General features: G+C 38.7%; 1 protein-coding gene across 1 annotated transcript; it reads left to right on the forward strand.

Annotated features, from left to right (window-relative positions):
- The first annotated feature begins 731 nt into the window (after positions 1-731).
- Positions 732-14,254, forward strand: mrpl15 (mitochondrial ribosomal protein L15). Its single transcript, XM_081348096.1, has 5 exons — positions 732-946; positions 6,725-6,882; positions 7,244-7,409; positions 13,023-13,146; positions 13,836-14,254. The coding sequence occupies exons 1-5, from the start codon at positions 839-841 to the stop codon at positions 14,171-14,173; spliced, it is 894 nt and encodes a 297-aa protein (XP_081204222.1). The 5' UTR covers positions 732-838; the 3' UTR covers positions 14,174-14,254.
- The last annotated feature ends 220 nt before the right edge of the window (positions 14,255-14,474 follow it).

Raw genomic sequence — 14,474 nt, forward strand, 5'->3', positions numbered from 1 at the left:
AGTGCACGAGTGAGTTTTGCTACAGGCATATCGCAAAAAGAGTAGCAAAAGTCAAAGCGCTAGGATTTGAAGTTGTACTGCCAGATATGAGAGGTTGTGAGTGCCGACTTGTGGTTGTACAACGAAACTGAACTAAAGCACAAAGATAAATGTGTAGTACACAATTGTGCCTGTCATTTTGTTTATGTAAATGACACTTTACACATTTGTAACTATTAATCTGCAACTTCGAATTCAAAACACAGGTGTTCTGAGTATTGTCTGTGTGTGCAAATCGATAGATGCAGCTTTTCACATCAGAGCTGCAAGTATAAATTTCAACTTACAAATACAAATATTAATTTTACAAGTTCTCACATTCAAATTAGCAAGCTCTCGAGTTTTGCTACTGTTTTACCTTCATAGAACCCTATGGTCAGAACCTGCAACCCTAGTGTAAATGCTGCCCATTTTATTGGTATTGGAAATCATAATTTTATTCGATTCGGTTGTTATAGTTATTTAGAACTGAGTCCGTGATATTGAAACATTAACCTTTTTTTGTTTTTGTTTTTTAAACCTTTTTAAGTTCTGTTTTTTAACATTATTAGTACACTTCAACCATAATTATGACATAATGATTTACTGAGGATGCGTAACAATTAACGGTTAATAATTATTTTTCACAGTTTGATATGTGTTCTCTACTGATTTGCAACTTCATTTTAACCGATGTTTCAGTGAATACAAATATGTCATGTGACTTTTATTATTGTTCTTTCCCGCATGTGCTTCCGGTTTATTGCACCACGTGAGCCTCCCCATGTCACCTGCCCTTGACTAGCATTTCTCCTGCTCTATGATGTCTGTGAGCAAGACAACAGCGGGGAAAACCATCGACATCGTGAAGAATCTGCCTCGCATTACACTCGCAAACCTGCGACCGAATCCCGGTGCGACGAAAGATGTGAGTTTGTTCTTCCGCGAGGCGTTACCATGGAGCTGATTAGCGTGCTAGCATGATCAGATGCTCAAAACTGTAGCGACACGTTCTAATAATATTCTAAAATTACATAAGTGTTATAAGGAAAGTAGTCTTTGCAGGTAGGAAATTTATGAAGGATTAATTATCCTTAAATTTAGTAAGAAAGTTGTGAAATAAAATTAATATCTCTTTAATATCAGTATTTTTGTCCAATAGAAATATCCAAACCTCTTTTAATCAAGATACAGTTACTTGAGATGCAAAAATGCAGAACAAAACGAGCAAAAACAATTATCTTTAGTTATGGAAACATCCCTGTGAAGTGTATTCTGCTATTTCTTCTCATTTTAATCACAAAGTCACTTTATTTTGATCAGTTTCACAGTAAACAAGACTTCATATTTTGTAATTTTTTATGTCCAGTAAATTATCTTGATTTATGAAACTTTAGACGATCTCTGTCTATTAAAGTCCCCCGTGGTGTAAATCCAGCTTTTAATGTTGTTTATGTGTCTATGTGGTGTTTTTAATCTGCTTTAAGACAAAGCATGTGTAAGTTCATAAGTCGACAGCATTGCTGAGTATCTCCTCCTTAAAACTGCAGTGAACCAAAGACAGTCTCAAACACACGCTTTGAAATCGCTGGTGTTTCTGACGTCACAAACTACCTTGTAACCAATCAGATCAAGTCAAGTCAAGTCAAGTCAAGTTTATTTATATAGCGCTTTTCACAACACAGGTTGTATCAAAGCAGCTTCACAGTAATAAATTAGAACAATACATCAATGTTTGTTTCTAGTGGAACGTCTACGTTCGGTAATGCTGATCAATAGTATCGTTGATTGATTAATTCAATTAAATATCCCCAAATATCCCCAACTGAGCAAGCCAAAGGCAACAGTGGCAAGGAACCGAAAAACTCCATCAGGTGACCTAATGGAGAAAAAAAACCTTGGGAGAACCCGGGCTCAGTCGGGGGCCAGTTCTCCTCTGGCGTTTATAAGCTAGAGGTCGGATTTAACTGTAGGATTAAAAGTATTATATGAATGCCTGGCTGAAGAGATGCGTCTTTAATCTAGTTTTAAACTGGGAGAGTGAGTCTGAGCAACGAACAGTATCCGGAAGACTATTCCAGAGTTTTGGTGCTAAATGTGAAAATGCTCTCCCTCCTTTGGTGGATCTGGATATCCTAGGTATGACCAAAAGCCTCGAATTTAGTGATCTTAAAGAGCGCGATGGATTATAGGGCGATAGAAGATCGGTTAAATAGACTGGAGCTAAGCCGTTTAGGGCTTTATAAGTCAGTAGCAATACCTTGTAATTAATACGGGACTTTATAGGTAACCAATGTAGGGATGATAAAATCGGTGTTATATGATCATATTTTCTTGATCTAGTTAGAACTCTAGCGGCGGCATTTTGGACTAACTGTAGCTTGTTTATTGAGGATGCAGGACAACCGGCTAATAACGCATTACAGTAATCTAGTCTCGAGGTCATGAATGCATGAACTAACTTTTCTGCGTCAGAAACTGATAGCATATTACGTAGCTTAGCAATGTTTCTAAGGTGGAAAAAGGCTGTTCTTGTAACATATGAAATATGATTTTCAAAAGACAGGTTGCAGTCTAATATAACACCCAGGTCTTTTACTGTAGAGGATGAAGTAACAGGACATCCTACTATGTTAAAGTTGTATTGTGAGAGGTTTTGTGGGTGGTTTTTTGAACCGATAAGTAGTACCTCTGTCTTGTCTGGATTTAATAAAAGAAAATTATGCGTCATCCAATCTTTTATATCTTTAACACACTCTGTCAATTTGGATAATTTAGCGTTTTCATCTGGCCGTGATGAAATATAGATTTGAGTGTCATCAGCATAACAATGGAAACTAATTCCATGTTTCCTTATAATATTTCCAAGTGGCAGCATATATATTGAGAATAATAGAGGGCCTAACACAGATCCCTGCGGCACTCCATAGTTTACTGGAGTTATGATAGATTTTTCTCCATTTAAATAAACAAAATGGTAGCGGTCAGATAAATACGATCTAAACCAGCTTAATGCTTGTCCTTGAACACCAGTATAATTTTGTAGTCGATCTAAGAGTATTGTATGATCTATAGTATCGAACGCAGCACTAAGATCAAGTAAAACTAATATTGAGATACAGCCTTGGTCAGAAGCTAAAAGTAAATCATTTGTGATTTTAACGAGCGCAGTTTCAGTGCTATGATGCGGCCTGAACCCAGACTGAAACTTTTCATAGATGTCATTTTCTTGTAAGAAAGAGCCCAGTTGAGCGGACACAACTTTTTCTAGTATTTTAGACATAAAAGGTAGATTTGAAATGGGTCTATAATTTACTAGATTATTCGGATCTAATTGTGGTTTCTTAATGAGAGGTTTTATAACTGCCAATTTAAATGTTCTTGGAACATGACCTAAAGATAAAGACGAGTTAATAATATTGAGGAGAGGCTCTTCCACTACAGGTAACACTTCTTTTAATAGTTTAGTTGGTATGGGATCTAATAAACATGTTGTTGTTTTAGAGGAAATGATAAATTCATTTAACTCTTTTTGTTCTATAGTTGAAAAGCACTGTAATTGTTCTTGCGGCGTGATAATTGAGGCTGAATTATAAGGCGCGATTGAGGATTGAACGTTTACAATTGTGGTTCTGATGTTTTCTATTTTCTCAGTGAAGAACTTCATGAAATCATTACTACTAAACTGTAATGGAATACTTTGTTCAGGAGACATCTGTTTATTTGTTAGTCTCGCCACGGTGTTAAATAAGAACTTAGGATTGTTATGGTTGTTTTCTATTAGTTTGCGTAGATGCTCAGCCCTGGCCGCTTTTAGGGCCTTTTTATAACGTGACATACTGTCTTTCCATGCGATTCTAAAGACCTCTAAGTTGGTTTGTTTCCATTTACGCTCTAAATTACGGGTTTCTCTCTTTAGAACACGCGTAGTACTGTTGTACCATGGTGCTTTACTTTTCTCTCTGACCTTTTTTAATCTAATGGGCGCAACAATATCCAATGATCCAGAGAGAATGGTGCTCATAGTGCTAGTTAATTCCTCAAGTTCATCTGTTTGTTTGGGTTCACTGAGCAGCTGAGACAGATCCAATAAGCTGTTTGAAAAATTATCTATGGTGGATGGAAGGATTGTTCTGCCTAATCGATAACGCGGCGCAGCATGATATATTACAGGAGTACGTAATATGCAAGTTACCATGTAATGGTCAGTGACATCGTCACTTTGTGGAATGATATCTATATCGGTTGGATCGGTTCCATGTGATATAATTAAATCGAGTGTATGATTAAATCGATGAGTCGGTCCGGTAATGTTTTGCTTGACCCCAAAGGAGTTTAATAAATCAGTAAACGCAGCCCCTAACGCATCATTTTGATTATCTACATGGATATTAAAGTCTCCAACAATTAATGCTTTATCGAAGTTAACTAATAGGTCTGAGAGAAAATCTGCAAACTCTTTTAGGAAATCAGCGTAAGGCCCAGGCGGTCTATATACGGTAGCCAAGGCTAGAGATAATAGGGATGTTTTTCTATCATCTAAGAGCGTAACATTTAGTACAAGTACTTCAAATGAAATAAACTTATAACCCGTTTTCTGAGTAACATTGAGAAAATCTCTATAGATTGTTGCAACACCGCCGCCACGACCAATCAGACGGGGCTCATGCTTATAGAAGTATCCAGGAGGAGTAGACTCATTTAAACCAAAATAATCATTTGGTTTAAGCCAGGTTTCAGTAAGGCAAAGTACATCGAAGCTATTATCTGTGACTATTTCATTTACAATAACTGCCTTAGGTGTGAGTGATCTAATGTTTAGAAGACCTAGCTTTAAAAATTGTTTTTGATTACCAATAGCAACATTTTCTGGTTTAATAACAATTAGATTTTTTCTAGATCCTGCAGTAGATTTATGATTTGATCTCACTAAACGAGGAATAGACACAGTTTCTATGCAATGTTCTACACTATTTATATCAGTTAAATTGGTGCAGCAGAGACTATGATTTGGACTTTTGTTTACTAGTCAAAAGGTATTTAACATTTTGGAGATGTTATCTGACAGAAGATCCGATCCGAATCTGTTTGGGTGTAAGCCATCAGCACGGTAAAGCCTAGGACGCTCCCAAAACAGATTCCAATTATTTACAAAGAGCAGTTTCTGCTCATTGCACCATGACATTAACCATTCATTAAGCGCAAATAATCTACTAAACTTTTCATGACCTAGTCGGTACGTGGGAAGCGGTCCTGACACAATAATCGTTATATCAGGCGATGTGCTGCGTACCGTATCGATCAGATTCCTGAAGTCTTTCTTCAAAACTTCCGTCTGGCGCAGCCTGATGTCGGCCCCTCCCGCGTGCAGGACAACGGTTCCGACGCGCTCGTTCAGAATCTCGGGAACGTGAGCAGCGACTTCAGAAACACGAGCACCAGGAAAGCAGTGACTATGCACCTTACTTTTATTTAACGTAACGTGTACGTGTCGAACGATGGAATCGCCGATGATCACAGCATCGCGTTCTGTTTCGCGAAGAGGGGAGAAGCGGTTTTGTGTGGATATCTCGAAAACCGGGAGGGTCGGAGAGAGTTTTCTTGGTCTAGACCTGACTCGCGACTTCCGCTGCGGAAAAATCCAGGCTTCGTGATGGCATGTTGGAGCCGGAGTGAACGAGACCATGGCTGATCGCGACCTCGACGTTCGGGACCGATGTTGAGGAACGCACGGAGTAGACGAGGTCGGAGTCAGCGGGTTAGTAACATTAATCTCTGATTTGTGTGCCTCGGCGCGCGATGTTTCGAGAGCCAAACGCCGGTCTATCAGCTCGGCTTTTCTTACTAAAAGGTCGTGGATCTGTTTCTCAACAGCTTCCAGCTCAGACTGCACCGCGTGCAGCTCAAATGTGTCCTCACCTGCACCAAAAGGTAGACTACTTACATTTGATATATTCGCCATTTTAACAGATGGACAGTAAGTTACAACGACGCTACCAGTGGTGCTATCAATATTAATACTAATTTATGGCTTAAGTCTTGGATATAATCCGTCTTTTCAGTGGTACGGGTGTAGAGTAGACGCACGATAGGTGAAAAATGTTTGTTTGTAACTTAAATGAGTGCGGAGAAGACGCGTTCAGCCGTGATCCACGGACGTAACCTATAAGAGTATCCAGCGTTGGATCACAAGGCTTGAGACGCGTCTGCTCAACAATCCGCGTTATAACTATGAGGTGAGGAAAAGTAGAAAATGTTCGTTGTAAGTGAGTTTAAAGAGAAAACAAGAATTATAAATCAATCGATGGAGCTCCAAAGACAACAACGCGCTCAGACGCGACGCATGCGCATTCGAAACAGGTGTGCGCATTCGATCAACGTGTGATCGTCAACCAGTGGATCTCTGAGCTGAGTGAGTGAGTGGAGGCGGGGCTCATTTGCATTTTCATAGAGCCGTGTATACTAAATGAGGCAAGGGTGTCAGGTTACAGTCAAGATATTTTAAGGAGAAAACATTTAAATATGTAATTTTGGTGATGAAAGATGAGTTTTAAGGGGTACAATTATAGACTTTAAACCTTTAAAATGTTAAATCTATTAAAATCGGGCAGCTCTACTAGAGAACACCGCGGTTCCTTCGCTTTATTCCTGGTTTCCTGAGCTCGGTCTTGAGAGGTGTTGATCTGTGGGTCTTGTTCCCGCACAGGAGAGGCGCAGAGGTCGAGGGCTGCACGGAGGGAACCGCAGCGGCCGGGGTCATAAGGGGGAGCGGCAGCGAGGGAACCGCCCGCGGCTGGGCTTTGAGGGCGGGCAGACCCCGTTCTACCTCATCATCCCCAAATACGGATACAACGCCGATCACAGGTATAACAGCTAGCAGTGCAACGGATCGCGGTTTATCCGTACGGATCGGCTCCCCACGGTTCGGCACACGTGTCATTCGCGGATTAACTGCTAAATTTAACCATTATAGAGTGAAAGTTTATCAGTTGTACGTGTTTTGTGAGATTGATTCCTCTGTGTTTCCGTGTCCTTTTAACAGACACATAAACACAAAATTATGTCTAAACACCATCTCTGCAAGTGCTCTCCCGGTTCTGTCATTAGTGAACAGTTGAGGAAGAAACCGGATGTGTGTCGGTTTATTCTGTTCAACTTTATCAGTTAGGCTAGTAGTTTTTGATGTGTGTGTGTGTGTGTGTGTGTGTGTGTGTGTGTGTTCCAGCCGCCGGCCGCAGTATCCCCCTCTGTCCCTGCGGAGGCTCCAGTACCTCATCGATCTGGGTCGCCTCGACCCAACACTGCCCATCGATCTGACCCAACTGGTCAACGGCCGCGGAGTCACCATCCAGCCTCTGAAGAGAGACCACGGCGTTCAGCTCACTGACGAGGTGTGTGTGTGTGTGTGTGTGTGTGTGTGTGTTGAAGCCTGTTACATTTGCACATTCATTTATTGTTAAAGTATTTCTTAAGTACTGAGCACAGGCGCGCTCAACTCCCAAGCCGTTTATGGGTGCAAGTTATAAAGAAGTTATCAAAGATGAAAAACCGCACTCTCTAGTCAGATCTCATATATTTATTTATACCATGTCCACACAGACGCGTGTGTGTCACACACTGATGATGGCTTAGGCTGAAACGCGTTAAGTTCACAGTCTTTTGCCTTTTTATCTGACTTTCTTGCTTCAAATCAAAGTTTGTAATGTTGTGATTCTCTTCGTAGCTGATTGGTTCAGTTCATGGCTTATACTGTAACACTTTAACCAAGACTTTTAAAAAATCCCTATGGGAGAAATGAATGGGAAAAAAACTTCCAGAACGTTGCTGAAAAGGTGGGCGTCAAGTCAAGTCAAGTATATTTGTATAGCGCTTTTCACAATACAGATTGTATCAAAGGAGCTTCACAGTATTAAATTAAAATAATACAACAAGGTTTGTTTCTAGTGGAATTTATTGATTGATAAAATAAAATTAAATATCCCCAAATATCCCCAACTGAGCAAGCCAAAGGCAACAGTCACTAATGCACTGAATAGAGTATAAACTATCTATAAAATTGCAGGTTAGTAAGTAGTCGACTCTTGAACTGCTTTAAACCACTTTTAAACTGCTTTTGAACTGCTTTGAACCGCTTTTAAACTGCTTTAAACCACTTTTGAACTGCTTTAAACCGCTTTTAAACTGCTTTAAACCACTTTTGAACCACTTTTGAACGGCTTTAAACCACTTTTGAACCACTTTTGAACGGCTTTAAATCTTTTTGAACCACTTTTGAACTGCTTTAAATCGTTTTTGAACTGCTTTTGAATCGGTTTTGAACTGCTTTAAATCGCTTTTGAACTGCTTTAAACCGCTTTTGAACTGCTTTAAATCGCTTTTGAACTGCTTTAAATCGCTTTTGAACTGCTTTAAACTGCTTTAAATCGCTTTTGAACTGCTTTAAATCGCTTTTAAACTGCTTTAAATCGCTTTTGAACTGCTTTAAACTGCTTTAAATCGCTTTTGAACTGCTTTAAATCGCTTTTAAACTGCTTTAAATCGCTTTTGAACCACTTTAACTGCTTTAAATCGCTTTTGAACTGCTTTAAATCGCTTTTGAACCACTTTTGAACTGCTTTAAATCGCTTTTGAACTGCTTTAAATCGCTTTTGAACTGCTTTAAACCGCTTTTGAACTGCTTTAAATCGCTTTTGAACTGCTTTAAATCGCTTTTGAACAGCTTTAAACTGCTTTAAATCGCTTTTGAACTGCTTTAAATCGCTTTTGAACTGCTTTAAATCGCTTTTGAACCACTTTTGAACTGCTTTAAATCGCTTTTGAACTGCTTTTGAACTGCTTTAAACCACTTTTGAAATGCTTTAAATCACTTATGAACTGCTTTAAACTGCTTTAAATCGCTTTTGAACCACTTTTGAACTGCTTTAAACCACTTTTGAACCACTTTTGAACTGCTTTAAACCGCTTTTGAACTGCTTTAAACCACTTTTGAACTGCTTTAAATCACTTTTGAACTGCTTCAAACCACTTTTGAACTGCTTTAAACCACTTTTGAACTGCTTTAAATCACTTTTGAACCACTTTTGAACTGAATCCGTGTATCATTCGTTCAATCGTTTTTTGATTTAATTTTGAAAGTAGAAAAATGAGAAAACAGTTCCTTTTTCGATTTTTCGTTTTTTTCCAAAAAAACGAAAGACAAGAATTCAGCTTGATTTTTCGTTTTTCGTTCTGAGGTAGCAAAATGAATAAACAGATGGAAAATTCGATTTCTACACGTGGGCGTGAATGGAACGCCCCTTTCCTCTGATTTGTCAGCCGAAGATCAAACTGTCCCGTCATCAGCCCTTCCTCAGTTCTGCACTGCAGAATAAGAGTCCTCCGTTGTGTGGATTCTTAACGCGTTTATTGCAACTTTTTCATGTTTTCCATCAACAGACTAATGAATGGCTCGACACAACCCGTACTGGGGAATAGACTAGACGGGGCTTTCTTCTGTGTAGACCAGAGTTCTCAAGTGCCAGGGGTTTGCTATTTTCATATTTTCCGAACTGTAAAGTTTTTTTTTTTTTTTTTTTTTTTATCATGAACCACGCTGAGTTTTATTCCTGAGTGACTATATAATGCATTTTACTTCAAATAATCTAAATGTTGACTTTGAAAAGTAGGCGCGTCCGAAGGCTATTCACTCTATTTTGGTTCATTTTTGGTGTGCGCCAGAAAGATGTTCAAGGAGACTGAGACGCATGTAGAAATCATGTTGTTTTCTTTATTTTTCAAAGGCATGACATTTTGTAGTCATTTTGAATGTAAACAAATAAAAACATAAATTTTTACTGTTTCGAATGACAGAGTAACGAATAACGAAGTTATTTCCCCTGCTGAGCAACAACTCCAAGTGATGGCGCTGACGCATCGCTCGCTCTCACAACATAGGCAACATAGGCTATTATCAGTTCACTTCTGGCATTGCTAACTTGACATCGCAGCCTGTTCATTATTAAAATAAAACACAGTCAACCAAATATATAAAAAGTTATTCTGCTTAATTTAATTCGTCTGTTGTACAATATAAAGGCTGTGCCGCACAGCAGTTATTCCAAACTCATTTCCCATGCTGTGAAGATGATGATTTAGCCTATACGTGTAGGCCTATATTGGGACTCGACTGAAGTTTAAAGCCTTCTTTACATTATAGTTAGCATCGAAATTTTGCATTGCAAATATGGAAACTTGGGACCGAGATGCGCGAAACCAACGCCGGTACAGTTTCAGTTTCGATTCAAATAGCCTAAATTTGTTTAGGCTTGGCGTTTAAAATAGGCTAAATGTTGTTTATAATAAAGGACACAATAGGCTATTATTATAAGCTATTAGGTTATATTTTTATTATACGTGGCTACTTATTTTTTATTCTTGTTGTTTTCTGAATACCATTCATTTAAGGATTTGACATAGGCAAACGTCAAAGGGGAAGTAATGGTAAGGGGAAGTAAAATACGCATAGAAATAGCCTATATGTTATTAATAGTGTTTATAATGTTAATGTTGAATTTTATTTACCGGTTTTTTTCTGAATAGGCTAATAATAAAAATGCGTTTGTTTCCCTCTCAACATGACCCAGTGCACTGCGCACAAGCGCACATCTTTGAGATATAAATTAATAAATTTTAATAAAACACAATAAGGCCTACATTATAAAACTCAGAAGAGTATGTATTTTAATATCTATGTTGTTCTCTGTTCTCCGGTTGTTAGATAGTCAGTCTGAATGACATTTCATGCGTTTATGTTAATATAGCCTAGGCTTAGGCTATATATAGTCAATGCATTATTCTTTTCTTTTTCTATAAGTGTTAAAATATTTAATTTACAACTAATTATATTGATTATCTTGTCTACATTTATTATTTAAAAAAAATTACTGGGCGATCGAGGGCGACCATGTTAGGCTAACAGTTGTCATTTACCCTGCATACCGAGCTGATGCAAAGCATAAAGTTTGGTGAATTTATATCTACACAGAAGAAAGCCCTGTCTAGTTTATTTCCCAGTACGGGTTGTGTCGAACCACTCGTTAGTCTGGTTGTTTGATGAAAAAAAGATTAAATGTAGTTGCAATAAACGCGTTAAGAATCCACACAACGGAGGACTCTTATTCTGCAGTGCAGAACTGAGGAAGGGCTGATGACGGGACAGTTTGATCTTCGGCTGACAAATCAGAGGAAAGGGGCGTTTCATTCCCGCCCACGTGTAGAAATCGAATTTTCCAGCTGTTTATTAATTTTGCTACCTCAGAACGAAAAACGAAAAATCAAGCTGAATTCTTGTTTTTCGTTTTTTGGAAAAAATGAAAAATCGAAAAAGGAACTGTTTTCTCATTTTTCTACTTTCAATATTAAATCAAAAAACGATTGAACGAATGATACACGGATTGAACTGCTTTAAATCGCTTTTGAACAGCTTTAAACCACTTTTGAACCGCTTTAAATCGTTTTTGAACAGCTTTAAACTGCTTTAATTCGCTTTTGAACCACTTTTGAACTGCTTTAAACTGCTTTAAATCGCTTTTGAACCACTTTTGAACTGCTTTAAATCGCTTGTGAACTGCTTTAAACCGCTTTTGAACTGCTTTAAACCACTTTTGAACCACTTTTGAACTGCTTTAAATCACTTTTGAACTGCTTCAAACCACTTTTGAACCACTTTTGAACTGCTTTAAATCACTTTTGAACTGCTTTAAATTGCTTTTGAACAGCTTTAAACTGCTTTAAATCGTTTTTGAACCACTTTTGAACTGCTTTAAACCACTTTTGAACTGCTTTAAACCACTTTTGAACTGCTTTAAACCACTTTTGAACCACTTTTGTACTGCTTTAAATCGCTTTTGAACTGCTTTGAACCACTTTAAATTCATTTTGAACCACTTTTGAACTGCTTTAAACTGCTTTAAAGCACTTTTGAACTGCTTTAAATCGCTTTTGAACTGCTTTAAAGCACTTTTGAACCACTTTTGAACTGCTTTAAATCGCTTTTGAACAGCTTTAAACCACTTTTAAACCGCTTTAAATCGTTTTTGAACAGCTTTAAACTGCTTTAAATCGCTTTTAAACCACTTTTGAACTGCTTTAAACCACTTTTGAACTGCTTTAAATCGTTTTTGAACCACCTTTGAACTGCTTTAAATCGCTTTTGAACTGCTTTAAACTGATTTAAATCGTTTTTGAACCACTTTTGAACTGCTTTAAATGACTTTAAATTACCTTGGAATCACTTTTGAGCTGCTTTAAACCACTTTTGAACTGTTTTAAATCACTTTTGAACCACTTTTGAACTGCTTTAAATGACTTTAAATTACCTTGGAATCACTTTTGAGCTGCTTTAAACCACTTTTGAACTGCTTTAAATCACTTTTGAACCACTTTTGTACTGCTTTAAATCACTTTTGAACTGCTTTAAACCACTTTAAATTCATTTTGAACCACTTTTGAACTGCTTTAAACCACTTTAAATTCATTTTAAACCACTTTTGAACTGCTTTAAACCACTTTAAATTACCTTGGAATCACTTTTGAGCTGCTTTAAATTGCTTTTGAACAGCTTTAAACTGCTTTAAATCAGGTTTGAACCACTTTTGAACAGCTTTAAACCACTTTTGAACCGCTTTAAATCGTTTTTGAACAGCTTTAAAATGAAGAATGCTTTTGTAGCCTCTGGATTGGGACGCAGCTCATGTCACCTGATCAAACACACCTGAACCAGCTAATCACACTCTTCTGATCATTAAAACAATCCCACTGTGCTCAGTGCTGACGCCGTCTGGAACCAAGCTCGCCAGACAGGAGCACGGTTGAAGATCTCGGGTTTAAGGCCTGTGGACTTCTGTAAAACACTGTTTATTCATCCAGGTGGTTTTCATTGAAGTGTGCGTGTGCGTGTGTGTGTGTGTGTGTGTGTGTGTGTGCGTGTGTGCGTGTGTGTGTGTGTGTGTGTGCGTGCGTTTCAGGGTGCTGATATATTCTGTGCGAAGGTGAACCTGGAGGTGCAGATGGCGTCAGAGAAAGCCATCGCTGCGATCGAGAGGAACGGCGGTGTGATCACGACCAGCTACTACGACCCGCGCAGCCTCCGTCAGTATACGCTAACCCCACGCTAACCCTGATTCAGGGCAACACAGATCTATTACAGTCCAAGAGGGCGATAAACAACATCATATCGAGCCCACAATGAAATATACACTACCACGTTTGACTGGTAGCGTAAGTCGATCTCTGGAGCACTTTTTATATAAACTTAAACAATTCATTTAAGCTTTTAAAATGTAATCAAGTGAAAATATAATTAATCTACCAATGCATGTCAAGTAAGATGCTGCACAACAGAACTGTGAAACAATATGTTGACGTATGATATTCCTTAATAATAATAATAATATTATTATTATTACTTTGAGAAGTATATTTTATAATACGGTAGTGATATATTTCTGTCATATTCTCTTCAAGTTAAACCGGACTTTTATTTTGACGGTTTGTCGTGAAGATCTCAGTTTCAGGGTGTATGTAATGGTAGTTTTTCTCAGATGAAACAGTACAAAACTGTTTTTTAAAAGTGTTATTTATTTGCTGTGTGATTGGCTGTTAGATGAAGCCATGTTGAGTACAAAAGTCCAGAACTTATCATTGTTATCGACATTTTGATATGATATGTTTATCGCCCAGCTTTACAATTCACTGGCTCATGGGTTCATCGTGGTAATAGATAAAATCTGTTGTACTGATAAGATTTCTCCCTGTGTGTGTGTGTGTGTGTGTTCCAGAAGTCCTCATCAAACCCGTGCCCTTCCTCATGTCTGGCGAGCCCATCCCCAAGCGCCTGCTCCCCGGTGAAGAGCTTCTGCCGTATTACACCGACGCTAATAACCGCGGCTACCTGTCGGACCCGGCTGAGGTCCGGCGCGCGCGCGAGAGTCTGGCGCAGAAGTACGGCTACAGGCTCCCGGACGTCAGCGCGGACGAGCGCTTGGAGATGCTGGCGCAGAGGAAGGACCCGCGGCAGATCTTCTTCGGGTTGTCTCCGGGCTGGGTCGTCAACATGGCGGACAAGAAGATCCTCAAACCCACGGATGATAAACTCCTGCGCTATTACGGCTCTTGAGTCTTCCGTGTCTGTGTGTAAAGTCAATGTTGAAGAACTGATTAAATTAAATTTCTGTAATAAAAAGCTGATTCCACGTTCTATCCTTATGAATGTATTCCATTTGAAACGTTTGTAAACCTAAAGTTAACACTCGTCAAGCGCCATATGCGAGTAGAATGAATGAGTATATGAAACGTTTTTATTTTTTGTCATGAACGTGAGCAAACATGAACGACGCTCAGGACAGGTTAAGGCTTGACAATTTAAATATTCGAGTGCAAGAAGACGCGAAAGGAGCTCGTTTCGTTACTCGCGCGGG

Source organism: Scardinius erythrophthalmus (assembly GCF_964197995.2).
Source record: "Scardinius erythrophthalmus genome assembly, chromosome: 2".
NCBI classification, from domain to species: Eukaryota; Metazoa; Chordata; class Actinopteri; order Cypriniformes; family Leuciscidae; genus Scardinius; species Scardinius erythrophthalmus.